The sequence below is a fragment of the Sinohyriopsis cumingii genome, chromosome 1 (assembly GCF_028554795.1).
Source record: "Sinohyriopsis cumingii isolate HCF-2022 chromosome 1, ASM2855479v2, whole genome shotgun sequence".
NCBI lineage: Eukaryota > Metazoa > Mollusca > Bivalvia > Unionida > Unionidae > Sinohyriopsis > Sinohyriopsis cumingii.
In genome coordinates, this window is record NC_142961.1 from 28,187,296 (window position 1) to 28,207,479 (window position 20,184).

Below are 20,184 nucleotides of genomic sequence, written 5' to 3' on the forward strand. Positions count from 1 at the left end.
AATAAGAAAACTTGTTTGAGGACAGTTAAATCCAATTGAAGTTAAACAAAAATACAACAACAACAACAACAAAAATTTGAAAAAGAAATATAACAAAGAAAGATGTGGAAAGAGGTTATTGTGCCCAAAATGAACAATAAAATTACATCTATCAGAAACAGGAAATATAAATGTTGTTGAAAATCATTCAAATTGTACAAAAAGCAAAAAATGTCAGTGATATTACCATCACAAAATATCACTATATTTTCAGAATTTTTGACAAACTCTCAGTGAAATTTCAATCACTATTTCTCACTGATATTTTCAGAAATGTTGGCAGAGTCAGTGATATTTCAATCACACAATTTCACTGATATTTTCAGAAATTTTGGTAAAATCTAAAATACCATAATTTTAGTGAAAAAAGAACATTTGAGTGAATGTCAAAAACATTTCACTGTGATTTTGCTGAAATTTCAGTCACATTTTTACTTGGGTATGATTTTTTTAGGGCATATTTTAATAGGAAGCAAAACAAATTATTTTTCAGAGTAAACATCAGATCAATCCAAAATCCATCTTGCACCAAATTCAAAGATTCATCTATGCTTGTTCTACCAGATATATTAATAGTCTGATCATGTTTACATTTTCTCTACTTTTTTAGGTCATGTCTTTGCCTGTTTTTAAACACCTGTGGAAATAATTTAAGGAAAACTGACATGCACGTGTTTTCTTAAAATTTATATGAGTATATATTCATCCTTCCACATCAGCTACACTGACACATACATGTACTGTAACTCCTACCAGTATCTCTATTTGAATCAGATAGTTTGGCTATTAATTCTTCAGAGAGTATTTTCCATGATATTATAACACATGAACCTGCTTTTCATATGGAAAAACATGCTTTTGGATTAAAGTTGCAACTTTATTCCTTATGGAATTTTCACTTGCTGTGAAGTACTTATGGAATTGATATGGAATAAATTGTCTAATTCCAAACGTTTTTCAGTCCATATCTCTTCCATACAGATTCCTGAAGTATTCCATATGGAATCCATGAGAAATTTCTGTACAGGATGACCCTTGGTTTAATGTCTTGCACATGACAAGTATAAATGAGCTAATAAATAATCACAACATGTATATATGGGCTAATAAATAACCATGACATGTATACATGGGCTAATAAATAACTATGACATGTATTCATGGGCTAATAAATAATCATGACATGCATACATGGGCTAATAAATAACCATGACATGTATACATGGGCTAATAAATAACCATGACATGTATATATGGGCTAATGAAAAACCATGACATGTATACTTGAGCTAATAAATAACCATAACATGTTTATATGGGCTAATAAATAACCATGACTTGTATACATGGGCTAATAAATAACCATGACATGTATACATGGGCTAATAAATAACCATGACATGTATACATGGGCTAATAAATGACTATGACATGTATACATGGGCTAATAAATAATCATGACATGTATACATGGGCTAAAAATAACCAATTCCACTGACTGCCGGCTGGGTACAAATTGACTGGGAAACATGCAGAAAGATTCTTTTTATTGAGTTTTTGCTTACTATGCACATTTCTATTTAAAGCAAGCTGTTCATAATTCAGTCTTATGGCAGTTGGGGTTATAGCCATGTTAGTGACAGTATCTTGTTCGGTTAGAAATGCACATAACTATTGATGTACTTTTAGTAACACTTAACTATTGATGTACATATTGGTTCTCTACTTCTAGAAGGATTATTTATTTCATTGATGTCATTCAGTAATGTCTACAAACTGCATTCATTTTGTAACACTTAACTATTCTCCAGTTTGTAAACCTGCAAGTACACTGAATATTATTTGTGTTTGTTTTCTTCCTGTAGATCTGGTATAACACTTCAGATCTTTACCAGGCATGGGAACTTCTGGTCCAGGCAACAGCTAGTACCAGTTTGAAGAATAATACTCTCTTCAGGTGAGTCAGCCATTTTGAGTTCTGGTTTTTTAATTTATCCATAATGCTAAGTATAATGTAAAGAAAGTATATGAAAAACAATGGAACATATTTACTTTTACTAATTATGTTTGTACTCTACTTAAACTGTAACAGTGTAACAAAACATACATTGTTATATATTTAAATGACAGCAGATATTACTGGTATATAGAATAACAAGGGATAATTAATAACCAATTATTTCAGGAGGAAACCACTCAGCTGGAAGCTACAACAGAAAATGTTTCCATGCTGACAGGGATAGCTGTGGGCAATGATAAGAACATGGCAGCCATAATAAGGGCAAATAAATTTCTACTTCAGGCAAAATTGAATGCCCAACAAAGAAAGTTATAAAAACAATATGAATCTTTGAAATAAAATACCAGTCAGCAAAGATAGACATGAGAAGCTTAATGAACAACCTTCCAGAAACACTTTTGTGTATTGTTTTTGATGGTTTTTGTCAAAGCACTTTCTAAACTAGAAAGTAAAATTAGGTCATAGATTCCATCTGTCTGTATGTGTGTGTAAAGATTATCATGTAAGCCTTCCCCTTATGTATTGTTTAATATTAGTATTCATAATTATAATTTATCATGGTATTTAATATCAATATTCATCATTATATAATTTATCATGGTATTTAATATCAATATTCATCATTGTATCATGGTATTTAATATTGGTATTCATCATTATATAATTTAATCATGGTTTTTAATATCAGTACTTATCATTATATAATTTTTCATCTTATTTAATATAGGTATTCATCATTATATAATTTAGAATGGCATTTAATATCAGTATTCATCATTATATAATTTATTATGGCATTTTGGATGCTGTAGTTATGCACAATAATTTTAAATTTTGATCATGTATATATTTCACTGGGAAGATAACTATTTTTTGTTATAAATATTAATATTTTACTTTGTTGAGTAGAGTAAAAAGAAATGTATTGTCTTGTCTGTTATCTATCCTATTTGCATGTGGATAATACTATTTTTAATATGCTTTAATTTATCACTAAGGTGTTTTTTAAAGCCTGGATTGATATTTGACATCCAGTGTGAAAAATAATACTATTATTGGTTTTCTGAAATGTTTGATATTTTTGTTTTCACTTTGTTTCAAAACTTGTTGTAGGTATGACCTGGTTGATGTGACAAGAAACAGCCTTCAGATCTTGTCCATCCTGTACTATGTGGAAATAGCAACTGCATTCAACAGGAATGATTCAGCCAAGCTACAGTAAGGATCTTAAAGCATGGTACTTTGTGTGTTGCTTTAAAACAACTTTTAGGTAGTTTGGATAAGCATATCAAATCACATGGGAATTTTTCAAGGGGTGATTGGGAAATGTCATGGACCAATATTTTAGGGAGATCTTCATGAAGATGGAATGACACATTTTCAGAAAACATTAGTTTAAAATATGGAAATTTTGCATGACTTTCAAACAACTATGAATTTATTTAATTTTATGATGAAGGTCCATTTGTAATGGGGTTTGGGCCAATTTTGACTCATTAAAACCACCAGTACAATTTCTATTACTTGGCCAATTAGATTGATTCAGACTCAGTGAAGTGTTGAGCATTACATAGAACACTTGATGCCTTTGATAAACCTTGCATTGGATATTTGCAAAGGTCCCAGAAAATTTAGTCGGGTTACATAGTGAAGTATTAATGAAAGTTCTTGGTGTATGTTGTCCAGACTATTGAAGAAATTCAGACATTCGTTTTGCATAAACTGATATTTTAAATTGGTGGCCTCTACATTCAGTTTGATTTTTACATTTTTGTTTATTATGAGACTTTATTGATCAGACATTTATATGCAGGTTATTGCTTTAGATAATAGAACACTTTAGCCAAGTTTTAATGTCGTTGTTCAAAAGTGTCCACATCATATTTAAATTGAGTTGGTAGTGTGTAAAGTGAATCCACAAGTCTTCATACATAGATAGTTATACCATATTGTTATGAGTCTGTACTCTTAAAAATAAGTAACAGAAAACAGTGAAGACAACAAGCTTTGTAAAATTTAACAAATAATTTCCCTTGAATACAAAGTGAACAATGAGAAAAAGGAACTTATGGTTTTACAAATTAAATCCACAAATAATCCAAGAATTATTAAAACACAAGTCCTAGCAATAAAAGTCCTAAATGAAACTGAGTTTGAGTCCCGATGATATCCAAAATTGAAGGTGATGACATCTGTAATATCCTACAAAGTGCAGATGTGTCAACAGTCTCTTGTTGAATCACAAAATATTCCAGTTTTCAATTCAGTATAAATTCCAGTGAATGTCTTTATCCAAGAATTTTGTCAGCACTTTTGTATTTCCAGAGAAAATAATCACTTGAATTCAATAATTTGAAGAAAATAAAATTCAGCCCAAACCGATCACGACATAAAACAACTTACAGTGCTAGATGCAAGAGCACAACTGACAAACCTTTATCCAAACATCAATTATACAACTAATTAAGATGCAAAACAGATTTCTGGATGAGGGTCAAAAGTTCATTCTTCTGGAAAAATAGAAGTTTGTTACCAATAGGCACATGATATTTGTCACATAATCCAGGTATGACCTTGACTCAACGATTCTAACTCTGAGAAGATAAAAAAGATTTTACAAAAGTTGTTTACTAAAACTGTCACTGATTCTGGAACAAAGTCAGCAACTAGATACAATGTTTCTATTATTAATTGTTTACATCAATGAAAGAAAAAAGTCATTCAGGTCAAACAGAACTGAATTCAATTCTGGACAATGTCAAATCCAGGAAACAATGTTACATTAAAATAGCAAGTAATGGAATAAAAAAATTCAACTGACAAACAAACAATTCAATATACATAACACTATGTACTCATTTATAAGCCAAGTCCAACTGACTCTGATCTGCCATCATATAATTCACCAGCAGAAAAGGATTATGTTGTTTGTTCTACCGATTACTCCTAATAACCTGCTTAGATCTGCCAGTTCATTATGCAAAGACAGATCTGAATCAGCGCACATTTGTGATTTGGGTATTTACATTTGTGATTTGGATATTTATGTTTGTGATTTAGATATTTATGTTTGTGATTTGATTAATTACATTTGTGATTTGTAGCCACCACAGAATCCAACATTTATACCAGAAAAAGTGTATAACTGCCATAAGATAGGCAAATGTTTGAAAATGAAAACTTAAACTTTTTCTTTGTCATTGGCCTCAGCTGTTAATATAGTAGTTTCTTTATTGAAAAATAGTATTAGTGCATCAGTTGAACATGATGTATCTGCTTTTGTTTGATACAAGGGAATAACTTGCATATCATGCAGCTGTACTTTTATGGAGCAAGATTTGTATTTTTAAATATATTTGTTTTTGTTTTTTTACCTACCAGAGAGGGAGGGGACAAACTTCTAAAGTTATTGGATGACCTTGACAAATTGTTAGGGTCAGACCCTCACTTCCTACTGGGGAGTTGGATTGCAGATGCCAGACAATGGGGAAAAGATGATGCAGAACAAGATCTGCTGGAATACAATGCCAGAAACCAGATCACACTATGGGGGCCTAATGGAGAAGTAAGTTATTTCCCCACCATATAGGCTGTCTGTTGTGAGGGTGGGAAACAGAAAAATGTACAAAATTATTGCATGATAAAGTAAACAACATCATAGCTTGTACAGACCAGTTGATCATGGACCCCTGGGGCAGTCTCATTTTGATGACATAGGTAGAAAAGCATAAGCCTGCTTAGTCCACTTAACAGTGGATCCCAGGGTTAGCCTCATTTTGATGATGTAGATAAAACACATTCATAGTCTGCATGGATTAATTGATAATGGACCCTGGTTAAGACTCATTTTGATGACATATGGAAACAACACACCAACCTGCATAGTCCATTTGACAATGGACCCCTGAGTCAGTCTAATTTTAATGACCTTGATAAACAGCCTGCAGCGATGAAGTGACAATTGACCCCTGCATCAGCTTCTCTTTGAGTTGTCATTAGTGTCTTTTTTTTGGTTGAATATTGAAGACAAATTGAAAAAAAATATGACACTCTTAGATCTACTGGTTTGAGTGTTGAAATATCTATTTTTTGTTTCTTTTGGTGAATTTCTTGGAAACAAAATGAAGTTAAAGAAAAAAGTGTTACTGTAAGATTCTTGCAGAAATCAGTCTTTAATGGCACTGGTATTTCAAGAGACCACTACCTGGGGAGTAGTTCAGTATATAGAAAACATAAAAACATAACTCAGAATGACCTTGGCCTTTTCTGTTGCATGCTAGAAAATGACCGTAGATGTAAATGGTGGCTGTGTAGAACTACCTTCAAGCCCATGGTTGTTATTGCATGACAGCAGGTTTCTTGAGCTCAGAAAGACCTCATGACATGTCATCACTAATAACCACTTTCTTGAACTCACAAAGGCTTAATGACATGTCATCATTAATAACAACTTTCTTGAACTCACAAAGGCTTAATGACATGTTGTCATTAATAACAACTTTCTTGAACTCACAAAGACCTGATGACATGTCATCATTAATAATAACTTTCTTGAACTCACAAAGGCTTAATGACATGTCATCATTAATAGCAACTTTCTTGAACATAGTAAGACCTGATGACATGTCATCATTAATAACCACTTTCTTGAACTCACAAAGGCTTAATGACATGTCATCATTAATAACAACTTTCTTGAACATAGTAAGACCTGATGACATGTCATCATTAATAACCACTTTCTTGAACTCAAAAAGGCTTAATGACATGTCATCATTAATAACAACTTTCTTGAACTCACAAAGACCTGATGCATTGATAATAACTTTCTTGAACTCACAAAGGCTTAATGACATGTCATCATTAATAACAACTTTTGTGAACTCAGACTTGATGTCATGTCATCATTAATAAAAACATCCACAATAGAATGATTCTTTCCATTTTTCATTCAAAAGTTGCAGACACGACATTAGAAATTTAGAATATTGGCTTAAAATGGCTGGCTGTAGTCTTGCTGACTGTTAATTTCAGCACCTACCTTTCATTATGAGTGTCACCATCTTAGCCTAATTAATGTCCAGTTACTTGGAAAATGTATTTTTATGGTAAATACCAGGTATTTGAGGTAAATTGTCATCCATAATGAATCATACCAGATCTTTATAAAATTTGCAGTGTCAAGCTTCACAGTTGTCCAAGAGGATACTTCTTTCAGTTTGTGACTGCTTATGATTTTAATTAAGGAAAAGATAGTGGAGCAACATAAAAGTTATTACTCCATTCACTTGTTTCAAATTTTTCAGTAGTGCTATGATAAAATTTGGGGGAACATTATAGCAAGTATAAAAATTAATATGCTTCTTATAACAATTTTATGATGAGACCAGTGATTCCAGTATTTGTAGGTTACTGCATTTGTATGGGAAAATATGAACAAGTTTTTCAGATGGATATACTGCACGACCTTGGGAGTGCAGTATATTTGTCTCATAAAACAAGTTCATATTTTCCCATACCAGTGTAGTAAACTTTATAGTATATGCTCATTTTCTTATTATACCTAAGCCTTAATTATATAAACAAAAATACACTAAAAGAAACAAAGGAACTGAATTTATGATGTATTCCAAATTAAACACACAAGCACAGATTCATCAGTACACAACAAAAACATTATTAATGCACACATAACTCCGCCCAGATAAATTTGAACTTGGTCGTGTGCTAGACCTCACTTTCAAAAGAAAATGGTGTTTTGGTCTACTTAAAATTGAAACTTAGATCCATATTGTGAATGAATGCGCATTGCAACAATTTTTCCATTTAGCCTGGAATGAATACATTTTGGTGATTTTGTCGATTCTGCTAAATTTTGTGATAATGACTGATTTATCTGTGTCAGTTGTACATGAAGTACATCTGATTTCAACAGCGAGGGAGCAGTGTGTTGACATCTGCAAGTGTGTTTCTCTTCTGTCATGAATGTTTGGAATAATAATGTGGGAAAAATATGAAGTCTTTCAATTATAATTATCAAAAAGTCGCTATGAAATATAATGTTTATTTCATTTTGAGTGCAGTAAGGAGGATGTATTTGTACTTGGAATATAGTCAAAATTACAGTACAATTTCGAAATGTGTAGTCAAGCTTTAGAACCCATGACATGACTGATGTAATTCAAATTTGCAGAACTAAGAAAATACATTTTGAAGAAAGTCAGGATGTAAAACTGTCAGTATACTTTTTTTGCCATTTTTATTACCAGCTAAAGAAGACGCATTTATGCCTTGTCACTTGCATATTTCTTTGTAGGGAACCAGCAATTTAATGACTATCTGGCATCTATTGCTAGCCTAAATCCAAAACATTTTATCAAGAAATTTAACGCGGAATATGGCAAAGCAGCTGGTATGTGGCAGTCCATGAAACATCTACTTTAGTTCATTCAGAAACAAATTTAATCAACCAGAATGTAAAGTGTCTACTACATGAGTGTACATGATTTGTTTACAAAGTAGTTCCTAATACACTATTGTGCACGTGAGTGCAATATGAAGGTGTGCAATAATGTAAAATATTGCATGATTCTGATAATGTAAAGTTATCGGAGACAAAAATGAGCATATAATAAGTACATTTCTGATAAAGCATCAACACTTAATGTATTTGGCCCTGGTCTGTCAATTTACAAGAAGCTATCTACAGCTCAGGACCCAAGCAATTTAGCTACAGCTACCTCCTTTACTATATGCATGTTCAGAATAATTCTACATGAAAAAGTGACAGAGGGGAAACTTTGTAGAATTAATAAAGCCTATTTTCCAGCATGATGTTTAAATTATAAATAAATCCTTGAATAGAAAATCATGCCAACTGACTGAAAAATTTTAAAAACAAAGGGGTGTTGCTTCCTTATAGTGGTAGGGGTGCTTATTAGATTGAATATGCTATTTGCACATCTAGCCAGAAATTCATCTACCTAGACTTCCCAATTTCAGAAATATCACTGTGATTACCTCTATGTCTCTTCATAGTGCTGTAATCATTCACCTTTGAGCCACACACACACACACACACACATACAGTGTTATATATTGATTGTTAGTGTACAGGCTTTTTAGGTTTTTTTAATTATATGCTGTGGATAATTGTATTTTAGACTTGACATTGTCCAAAATCAAGTTCATTTTCTACCTATCCCGAATCATTAATTTTTTTAATTCTGTAAACAACTAATACATAGCTAATATATTTCTCTATGAGTATGGGTTTAATATTAGGATCATTATTAAATGAAATAAACATATTTAACTTGTTTTGAGTCAAGGACATTGTGTTTCCCATGTTCTTTATTATAACTAAGATTTTATCTTGTTAACATTTGAAAACTTCCAAAATGAAATTTTCCATTAGGTAGTAGATTTTTTTTAGAAAATGCTAATTGTGACCTGATTTCAGGTGGAAGACTGTATAATCTTGTTATTTGAAAAATTATTTATTCATGATTTAAGATCTGAGCAGAATTAGTTGTATTATTATTGTTGTGTCCAGCATTTAATTTGAACTGGAATTTATTTATTCAAATTATTTAATTCAGTTATTCTTCTCTGGAAATACAAAGTGCTCAAAAATAATATTATTGGAAATAAAGGCTTGGATTCATAGTTAAATTCAAATATGAATATATTCTTGGATTGTCTTATTGTGATTCAACAAAAGACTTGCCACATTTCTACAACACAGGCCATCAGAGGCACATCAGCACTTCCAGCATTGGATTTATTTTGGAATATCACAAAAGTTTATTCAGAACTTTAAATATTATGACTTGTATTAGAAATTGTAGGATCATTTGGGATTTAATTCACAATATCATAAATTCTTTTTACATTTTTCACTTTGTATTCTTGGGACATAAATTTATTGTTGAATTTTACAAAACTTGTTTTTTCTCACTCAGTTCTATTATTTTAAGATCATAGAGTCATAACACACACACCACACGCACATACACACAGAGGAAAATAGAAAACCACTCTCTGACCATGCTTTGATATTTAAGAAAAATAAATGAAAATGAAATTACTTAGCTAAGACATTCTAAAAAGCTGCTATAGATGTATAGAAAATAATTAAGCCTGAAAATTTGAGATAAACTTATTGAGAATGTATCTGATGAGAAACTTCTCATTGTATGTTGACAGTAATTTGAAATGGGAAAAGTGTGTATGTTGACATTTATTTGAAATGGGGAAAAGTTTATGTTGACAGTAATTTTAAATGGGAAACTGGTATATATTGACAGTTATTTGAAATTGAGAAAAGTGTATATGTTGTCAGTAATTTGAAATGGGAAAAGTGTGTATATAGACAGTAATTTTAAATGGGAAAAGTGTGTATGTGAACAGTAATTTGAAATGGAAAAAGTGTATATACACCACTCCCTCGATAACTTGCGCACATCGGGGTCCAGAAACATCGACCGCACTATAAGTGAGGCGCGAGTTATCGAGGGACCTATAAAATAAGCCCAAAACCAATTAAGTGATTGACGACATAACGGAAAAATAAGGCGGGGGGGGGGTGTAGGCAGATTATACTGTTGAATACTCACTTTATAATCGTTCTGAGATTAACTGTGAATAAATATCTCTTCATAACGGTGTACTTTATCATTTCCTCATAGGACAACATTAATTTCAGGATAAATTACATATTGAGGCGATCGTCGAAAACATTATTCCACGTGGTTTCTGTTCGCTTAACTTGTGTACCACTTCACACATTGTGTACTACGTCACTAATTTTTATGTTGAATTGGATACATTCTAGTTTTATTGTTTGATCCAAATTAGACATTTTTTATAGACAAAAGATCGACTCTTTTCGAGAAAGTGTCGATCGAATGATAGATAGATAGATTTGAATGCGATAGAAGTAAAATGGAAAACAAAAAGACAAGGGTTAATCAGTACTAACATATTTAATTGGTCTACAAATTTAAAACAACATAAATTAGAACAAGTTAATACTTGCCGTTTGTGCCACGCTTGACAAATATCAATTCACTTTTTGAAAAAATCAGTTAATTTTTTTTGTGTGTTTTACTCCTTGGTTTCTCTGCCGCCAAGCAAAATCTCTCAGATTTCTCAACTGCATGAGCTTTACGTAGTCAACATTTTGGGTCTCCAGCCACCTTATGGCAATATCAAAATATTTGATTGCTTCCTGTACGGGGGGGGGTGCAACATCTGCATCTGCATCACTTTCAACACTTGTGTTACTCCAGTTAGAATCATCTTCTGCTGCAAATTTGTTCGTTATAGAATTAATTATAGTTTCATCTGACATGTATTCGGCTGTGGGGCAATCATTGTCAGCACAAATCCATTCCTCCATATCATCAAGAGAAACGCCCATCTCAGGACCAAGAGCCTGTACGAATTTCTCCCAAACAGCCTCGGCATTAATGACATCAGATTCACTGAAACATTCGAAGTCACTATCATCGTTGTTGTCTCTGTTACTGTTTTGCTTTATGTCAAAGGCAGCTCCAAGACCTTTAATCTAGCACCCCAGGTCTCTTGTAATTGATTTTTTTTTTAATGCAACAAACACTTCCCCAAGTTGTTGATCAAAACAAAGCCGGCATGTACATGTAATTAGGTTCTTACAGAAGTACTCACGGGTTTCGATGTGACAGTTGATTGACTCTTTTCATGTTTTCAATGAACAGAATATGTTGTGATTATAATGTTTACACTGAAACGGAATTAAAGGATTAGAACGTGACTTTCACACAGGAAGACGTTTAATTGGTGTTTATTCATTCTCTGTTGCCACCTGTTAGCATTTACCAGAAGTTTTCATTGATCGCTATTTCACCAGACTGTTTATTTACAGTATACTGACAACTATTTATCATGAAAAGTTACATAATATATGAAATCTTTAAACAGAGGTCTCGCTAGGATTTTAAAACTGGGTCTTTCTGCCTCTGAATTCAATCACTAAATATCAGTACATTTTCTCACTCGGCTGCCAGTCAAAGCCTTTGAACTAGCCGCCTAGCTGTTGCATCATGTTCTTTTTTTTTTTTTTAATGTACTCTTATAAAATGGCAACAGTACATCAAAGAGTCTTTCAGTCACTGAATTCTGTCATTGTAAATATCAGCACAGTTAACTGATCAACACATTTTCCCACAAAGCAGGTGGCTGAAACAGGACCGGCAAATCTTTGAATTTTCCCGCGCACCTATTACATGCATACGGAGGACTCCCGCCTCAGTGATTTTCTGCGTCCCAGATCAAAAATTGGCATCCAAATATGCATAATTAAGCATTTTTGAGATCTCTGAAATTAATTCTTCTTTAGAATTTGCAAATTTCAAAATATGGATTATATTTTTATGGGCATTAATCACCATTTTTGATGATAAAACGAGCAATGTATCAAGGTTTAATTTATCAATTCTTGTCGTAATTTTTTCATGTTCAGCATATTTTATAGATATTTTAAATACATTTTCTCTGGAAAAAATCGGGAGCCAAGATGGACACCGCGTTATAAGTGGGATCGCGAGTTATCCGGGCGCGAGTTATCGAGGGAGCGGTGTATTGACAGTTATTTGAAACGGAGAAAAGTGTGTATGTTGTCAGTGATTTGAAATGGGAAAAGCATGTAGACCTTGTCTGAAGAAAAGTAGCTTCACCAAACAGGATTAAAAGATGTCTTTCGATGGAATACTTTTCTATACTACCTATGGGCTGCCTGTCATTAATAACTATATAACTGTTTGAGAAATTGTTCTAACAGACAATTAGACAGGATACACAAAATAATAAGTGCCATGCATGCCTGTCATCAAACATTATCTGCAAATCTGTTTAAGGAATTAAACTGGCAAAACAACAGAAGCTCTGTCAATAGTATAAATACTAAATTCTGTCATTATCTGTCAGTAATATAAATATTAAAGTCTGTTATTTTCTAATGGTAATAAAAATACTAAATTTAGTAATTACTATTTGTAAAATAAATTCGAAATTTTGTAATTATCTATTAGTAATATAAATACTAAATTCTGCTATAATCTATAATATTAAAACTAAATTATGTTATTATCTATTAATAATATGAATACTAAATTATTTTACTGTCTATTAATAATATATATCACATAGTAGGTATAGTTTTCCTATAGTATGTTCAGTTTCAGATTGTTGATATTACCACATGTTAAAATATCACTTTATGTGATTCTCTTTGGTCCAAATGAGCCCATGAAATTATTTTGCAGTATTCTCTTTATTGATTGGCTGCAATCATGGGAAAACTTTTAATCCAGCCTTGTGGAACTTTTTGTTTTCAATGAACATTTTTGGCCACCATGTTTTTTATTTGACTCACAAAAGGGAATTGGGGAAAATGGTCTCATCTGTTTCATTATGGCTAATTTTACCTTTTACCCCACAGGGGTTTCTTACGTCATATATAACATACAACATGAAAAATGGCTGAAACCACAAGACAAAAACAATGACAACAATAAGTAAAACTACAGGTATTGCTTGTTTCAGGTGGGGTTGAGGGAGGTGGTATATCTGTAGCATGGAATCCACCCTATATACAAGTGTGGTTTAAATGTTTACTTACAGAAGTAGATAAACTCACCTCTGTTTACAGAAGAATGTGGACATAAACTGGTCTCCAAATTGACAGAAGTTTATCCAACAACTGCATATTTATGCGGTAAATATGTGATGCAATTATGAGTCAGAATGAAATTTGTTTGCATATTCTGTAGTCTACTGTTCCAAATCAAACACTGCAAATATCCGGTCACAAATATTTTACAATAAATATGGGAATTTCTGCATCCAGTAAGCCTTCTTTCACATGAATATTGCAGTATCAATGTACTGTTTAGTTGAGAAAGTGACACTTTAAGGTTACGTAATCATGGATCATAAGCTGTGCAAGTAGTGAAATCATTTTTCAACACAGAATGTCCAATGCAACTTCATGCACATTGGACATTCTGTGTTGAAAAATGATTTTGTCTGTGTAAAATGTTCTTTTTATTCAGAAAGACGCTTGTTCTTTGATTTATAGTTTGCAAGAAAAGTAAAATCTACTTTTAAACATCAATACTAGATCAACTTTGGTTGTGACTATATAATAATTTCCACTGAAATGGAAACTGTGATAAAAGGAATCTCAAATGTGTAATGATATACACCACTCCCTCGATAACTCGCGCACATCGGGGTCCAGAAACATCGACCGTACTATAAGTGAGGCACGATTATCGAGGGACCTATAAAATAAGCCCAAAACCAATAAAGTGATTGACGACATAACGGAAAAATGGGGGGGTAGGCAGATTATACTGTTGAATACTCACTTTATAATCGTTCTGAGATTAACTGTTAATAAATATCTCTTCATAATGGTGTACTTTATTATTTCCTCATAGGACAACAGTAATTTCAGGATAAATTACAGTATATTGAGGCGATCATCGAAAACATCCAGTTAGAATCGTCTTCTGCTGCAAATTTGTTCGCTATAGAAATAATTATAGTTTCATCTGACATGTATTCAGCTGTGGGGCAATCATTGTCAGCACAAATCCACTCCTCCATATCATCAAGAGAAACGCCCATCTCAGGACCATGAGTCTGTACAAATTTCTCCCAAACAGCCTCGGCATTAATGACATCAGTTTCACTGAAACATTTGAAGTCACTATCATCGTCGTTGTCTCTGTTACTGTTTTGCTTTATGTCAAAGGCAGCTCCAAGACCCTTAATCCAGCACCCCAGGTCTCTTGTAATCGATTTTTTTGTTTAATGCAACAAACACTTCCCCAAGTTGTTGATCAAAACAAAGCCGGCATGTACATGTAATTAGGTTCTCACAGAAGTACTCACGGGTTTCGATGTGACAGTTGATTGACTCTTTTCATGTTTTCAATGAACAGAATATGTTGTGATTATAATGTTTACACTGAAACGGAATTAAAGGATTAGAACGTGACTTTCACACAGGAAGACGTTTAATTGGTGTTTATTTCATTCTCTGTTGCCACCTGTTAGCATTTACCAGAAGTTTTCATTGATCGCTATTTCACCAGACTGTTTATTTACAAGTATACTGACAACTATTTATCATACAAACTTACCTAATATATGATATCTTTAAACAGAGGTCTCGCTAGGATTTTAAAACTGGGTCTTTCTGCCTCTGAATTCAATCACTAAATATCAGTACATTTTCTCACCTGGCCGCTAGTCAAAGCCTTTGAACTAGCTGCCTAGCTGTTACATCATGTTCTTTTTTTTTTTTTTAATGTACTCTTATAAAATGGCAACAGTACATCAAAGAGTCTTTCAGTCACTGAATTCTGTCATTGTAAAAATCAGCACAGTTAACTGATCAACACATTTTCCCACAAAGCAGGTGGCTGAAACAGGACTGGCAAATCTTTGAATTTTCCCGCGCACCTATTACATGCATACGGAGGACTCCCGCCTCAGTGATTTTCTGCGTCCCAGATCAAAAATTGGCATCCAAATACGTGTAATTAAGCGTTTTCGAGATCTCTGAAATTAATTCTTCTTTAGAACTTGCAAATTTCAAAATATGGATTATATTTTTACAGGCATTAATCACCATTTTCGATGATAAAACGAGCAATGTATCAAGGTTTAATTTATCAATTCTTATCGTAATTTTTTCATGTTCAGCATATTTTAAAGATATTTTAAATACATTTTCTCTGGAAAAAATCAGGAGCCAAGATGGACACCGCGTTATAAGCGGGATTGCGAGTTATCCGGGCACGAGTTATCGAGGGAGTGGTATAATATTAAATTTATGAAATGAGTTGAATAATGTCCAGCTTTTGTGAGCCAAGGCTTGCAAAAGCTGGATATTATTCAACTCATTTCATAAATTCATTATTAAATCATTACCCATTTGAGATTCTCTATAGATACTAAATTCTGTCAATATCTATTTGTAGTATAAATAGTAAATTCTGTCATTATCTATTTGCAGTATAAATAGTAAATTCTGTCATTATCTATTTGTAGTATAAATAGTAAATTCTGTCATTATCTATTTTTAGTATAAATAGTAAATTCTGTCATTATCTATTTGTATTATAAATAGTAAATTTTGTCATTATCTATTTGTAGTATAAATAGCAAATTTTGTCATTATCTATTTGTAGTATAGTAAATTCTGTCATTATCTATTTGTAGTATAATTAGTAAATTCTGTCATTATCTATTTGTATTATAAATAGTAAATTCTGTCATTATCTATTTGTAATATAAATAGTAAATTCTGTTATTATTTTTTAGTAATATAAATACTAAATTCTGCTATTATCTTTTATTGTTTGCCTTGTTCTTGGTTTGGGTGAAATAAAGGCCCTGAATATGAACTGACCTAATAGAATGACAAGTTTAACAGACAATTTCAGAAGGAATATATTAAATTTGTTCAAAGAGAGTGTAACTTTTGTTTACCAATATTACTTCCTGCTATTACAGTATTGCACAATATTGAATGCCTTTTACTGATTTTATATTGACTTGTCATGATTTAATGTCTCATAATGTTAGTGTTGTCATGATTTAATGTCTCATGATAGTATTTGACTGTACCATATTGCTACACTAGTGGTGTCATGATTTAATGTCTCATTATAGTATTTGACTGTACCATATTGCTACACTTGTGGTGTCATGATTTAATGTCTCATTATAGTATTTGACTGTACCATATTGCTACACTAGTGTTGTCATGATTTAATGTCTCAAGATAGTATATGACTGTACCATATTGCTACACTAGTATTGTCATGATTTAATGTCTCATGATAGTATATGACTGTACCATATTGCTACACTAGTATTGTCATGATTTAATGTCTCATGATAGTATATGACTGTACCATATTGCTACACTAGTGCTGTTGGGCCCCAAGTGGCCGAGTGGTTGAAAGCGCTCACCATTACAGATCACTGCCATCTCACCTCTGTCTGGGTGGGTTCGAGTCTTGGATTCGGCCAATGTGGGTATGTGAGAAAGCTTGCCAGTAGCTTCTCGAGGGTCGGTGGTTCTTTCCGGGGATTTCCCGGTTTCTTCCTCCACCATTAATACTGGCCGCCATGTATAGTCTATCATGTGCTGAAAAATGGCGTTAAACCCTACAACAACAACAACACTAGTGTTGTCATGATTTAATGTCTCATAATGTTAGTATTGTCATGATTTAATGTCTTATAATAGTGTTTGCCTGTATCATATTGCTACACTAGTTTTTTAATATTTATTCCCATGTAGTGTCATGTGATCACTACCTATCAATGAATCATTATAGTTATTATGTATACAATGATGTATACAGTGATGTCACCTTAGATTTATTTCATGTGATCTTCTGATGTTTGTTGTCATATACATGATATATATTATTTATGTATATTTTAAAATTAGTTAAGGACCTCAAAGGAGGTTAGTTATGTTCTGGTAGAGTCACTATCTTGATATGTTATTATTATCATTATTTTTGATCTCTTTCATGGATGCCATGTATGCATGTACAACAGTAATGAGCTCCAGTAGGATACATAATTATATGCAATCCCTGGATGCATTGTTATTAATGGTTTTTCATTTTATGTCAATAATATTTATATTTAGTGTATTTTAGTTATTTTCAATAATAGATCAAATATCCTTTTCCCCTTTCAGATCAGAGACTATGCCGCCAAGCAGTGGTCAGGGCTAATAGCTGGGTAACTTGAATCACTATATTACTGAACTCACCAAACATATGAAAATTTTTGACATAATGTTATGAACTTGCCAAGCATATGGAAGTTATTACACAGCATTATTTAGCTCACTAAATATATGGAATTTTTAACATGTTATTAAACTTTACATAAAATATTTTATTTATTACATGATGGTATTGATCTCTTCAAATATATGGAATTTATTACATGGTATTATTGAACTCACTAAACATATGGAATGCGTTATTTCTCACAATTTTTTGGCTCCACTTAAGGAAAGTTTTAATATCAAAGAAAAAACACAAAGCTAATGCCCAAATAGGTGATCAAATATAGTGATGAATGCTAATTTTCATGAAAAACTGCAGATTAAAATGTTTTGAACTTTGTTTATATTTTTGAATATGTGTATTGTTGAATATGTTATGCTTTTGTTGTTGATTTGAGTAATATTGTATTTTATTTGGAGAGTTATATTATTATGTTCTTTCCAGCTGTCTGACTTTCCATCTATCCATCTTTCATTGATCTGTCTTCTGCGCAATAACTTGACTTGTCCACCATCTTCCATTACCAAATTATATGGGTTTCTTGCACTTGGGGTTAGAAAGAATCCTACTGATTTGGGGGTTAAAAATTCATAGGTTAAGGTTGTTGTGACTAATAGAAGACAAAATTAGTTTCTACACAATAGCTCAAGTTCTCAGCCACCTACATTTACAAAATTTATATGGATGGTTTGTGCTTGGGGTAAAGAATAATTCTCTTCATTTTGAGATCAAAAGCTCTAAGGTTAAAGTTACAGTGACTGAAGGAAGAAATATGGTTTCTGCACATTAACCTGAGTTCCCCATCACACCACAGTTTGAAGATGGCTTGCACTTAGCGTAAGGAAGAACTCTTTCAATTTTGAGGTTAAAAGGTCAGAGGTAAATGTCACTGACTAAAATAATAAAAATTGTTTTTGCACAATAATAACATTACCTCTATCATATACCTGGGTCAGACTTTGTGACTGGAAAAAGAAATCTGGTTTCAGCACATTAGTTCTGCATCAGAGACCTCAAGCAAACTTTGTGGATGTTTACACTTAAGGAAGAAGCCTAATACTTTGGGAGTATAAAGGTCAAAAGTAAAGGTCACTGTGACTGAAAGAAGAAAAGTGGGGTTTCTGCACTAGAATTTTAGTTATCTGCATAAAGCACTAATAAATATTGGGTAATACCATTGACATAACAAACTTCACTTTGGTTAATTAGTGGATAGTGGACCCTGGATGGCCAGTCTAAAACGCTTGCCTTTACAGACCACTCACGCATCTCACATCTATCCATGTGAGATTGAGACTCAGCTTTACCTAGATGAGTATGTGAGAAAACTCGCCATTAGCTTCCCATTGTTCAGTAGTTCCTCCTGGGATCTTCCAAGTTCTTCTTCCACCAAACATGCTGTCCACCATGTATAGCCTATCGTGTGCTAAGAAATGGCATTAAACCCTGAAAAACCAAACCAGTTGTTTGACATAGTTTTACATATATGTGTGTATGCATCCATATCTTTTAAGTTATTATATATACTTGTATGGGATATGTTATATTTGCAGGTTCTTTGCATGGATTTAATGTATTCAGTCATTTTGGTCTCTCCATTTTTGCAAGTTACAAGTTTTTGTATATTTCAGTTAGATCCTATATATCTATTCCTAGTTGTACTAATTGATTTCAGTACAATGAGATGTATATGTATTGCTACTGTCATTAATAGTCAGTCAAAACTCCACCATAGGCTATATTAGTTTTTATGTCTTGCATACAGATTCTAGTCTATGATTATGTCTACAATAAAGATCCATTTTTTAAAGTAACTGACATTTCTTGTTACTTGCATATTTACAGGTACTACAAACCAAGATGGGAGTTATTCATCAATAGTCTGACGGCATGTTTAAGCCAGGTAATCTTGATTTGTTTAAAGACACATATGAAATATTATATTTTGTTCCATTGCAAGATTTCTATGGCAGAGTTTCTTTCAAACAGTTGACATATCTCATGATTTTTGTTATAAATCATCAGATTGTACTGCCATGATGTCGCTACTTATTTTTGGTGCTGTCACTGGGACATCATGGCCTATAGGTAGTATCATAACTGGGACATCATGGTCTAATTATTTTTGGTTTTGTCACTGGGACATCATGGCCTATTGACTTTTGATGTTGTCACTAGGACATAATAGCCTGTTCATTTTTGGTTTTGTCGCTGGGACATCATGGCCTTTTTATTTTTGGTGTGATCACT

The 20,184-nt window shown here is 32.6% G+C and overlaps 1 protein-coding gene across 1 annotated transcript in view; it reads left to right on the top strand.

Annotated features, from left to right (window-relative positions):
- Positions 1 to 20,184, top strand: part of LOC149806595 (alpha-N-acetylglucosaminidase-like) — a 110,916-nt gene that overhangs the window by 54,695 nt on the left and 36,037 nt on the right. The window contains exons 17-21 of the mRNA XM_089955324.1: positions 1,905 to 1,996; positions 3,173 to 3,277; positions 5,441 to 5,624; positions 17,838 to 17,881; positions 19,780 to 19,837. Of these exons, the coding sequence (XP_089811450.1) occupies positions 1,905 to 1,996; positions 3,173 to 3,277; positions 5,441 to 5,624; positions 17,838 to 17,881; positions 19,780 to 19,837 (483 nt within the window). The remainder of the gene's footprint in view (positions 1 to 1,904; positions 1,997 to 3,172; positions 3,278 to 5,440; positions 5,625 to 17,837; positions 17,882 to 19,779; positions 19,838 to 20,184) is intronic.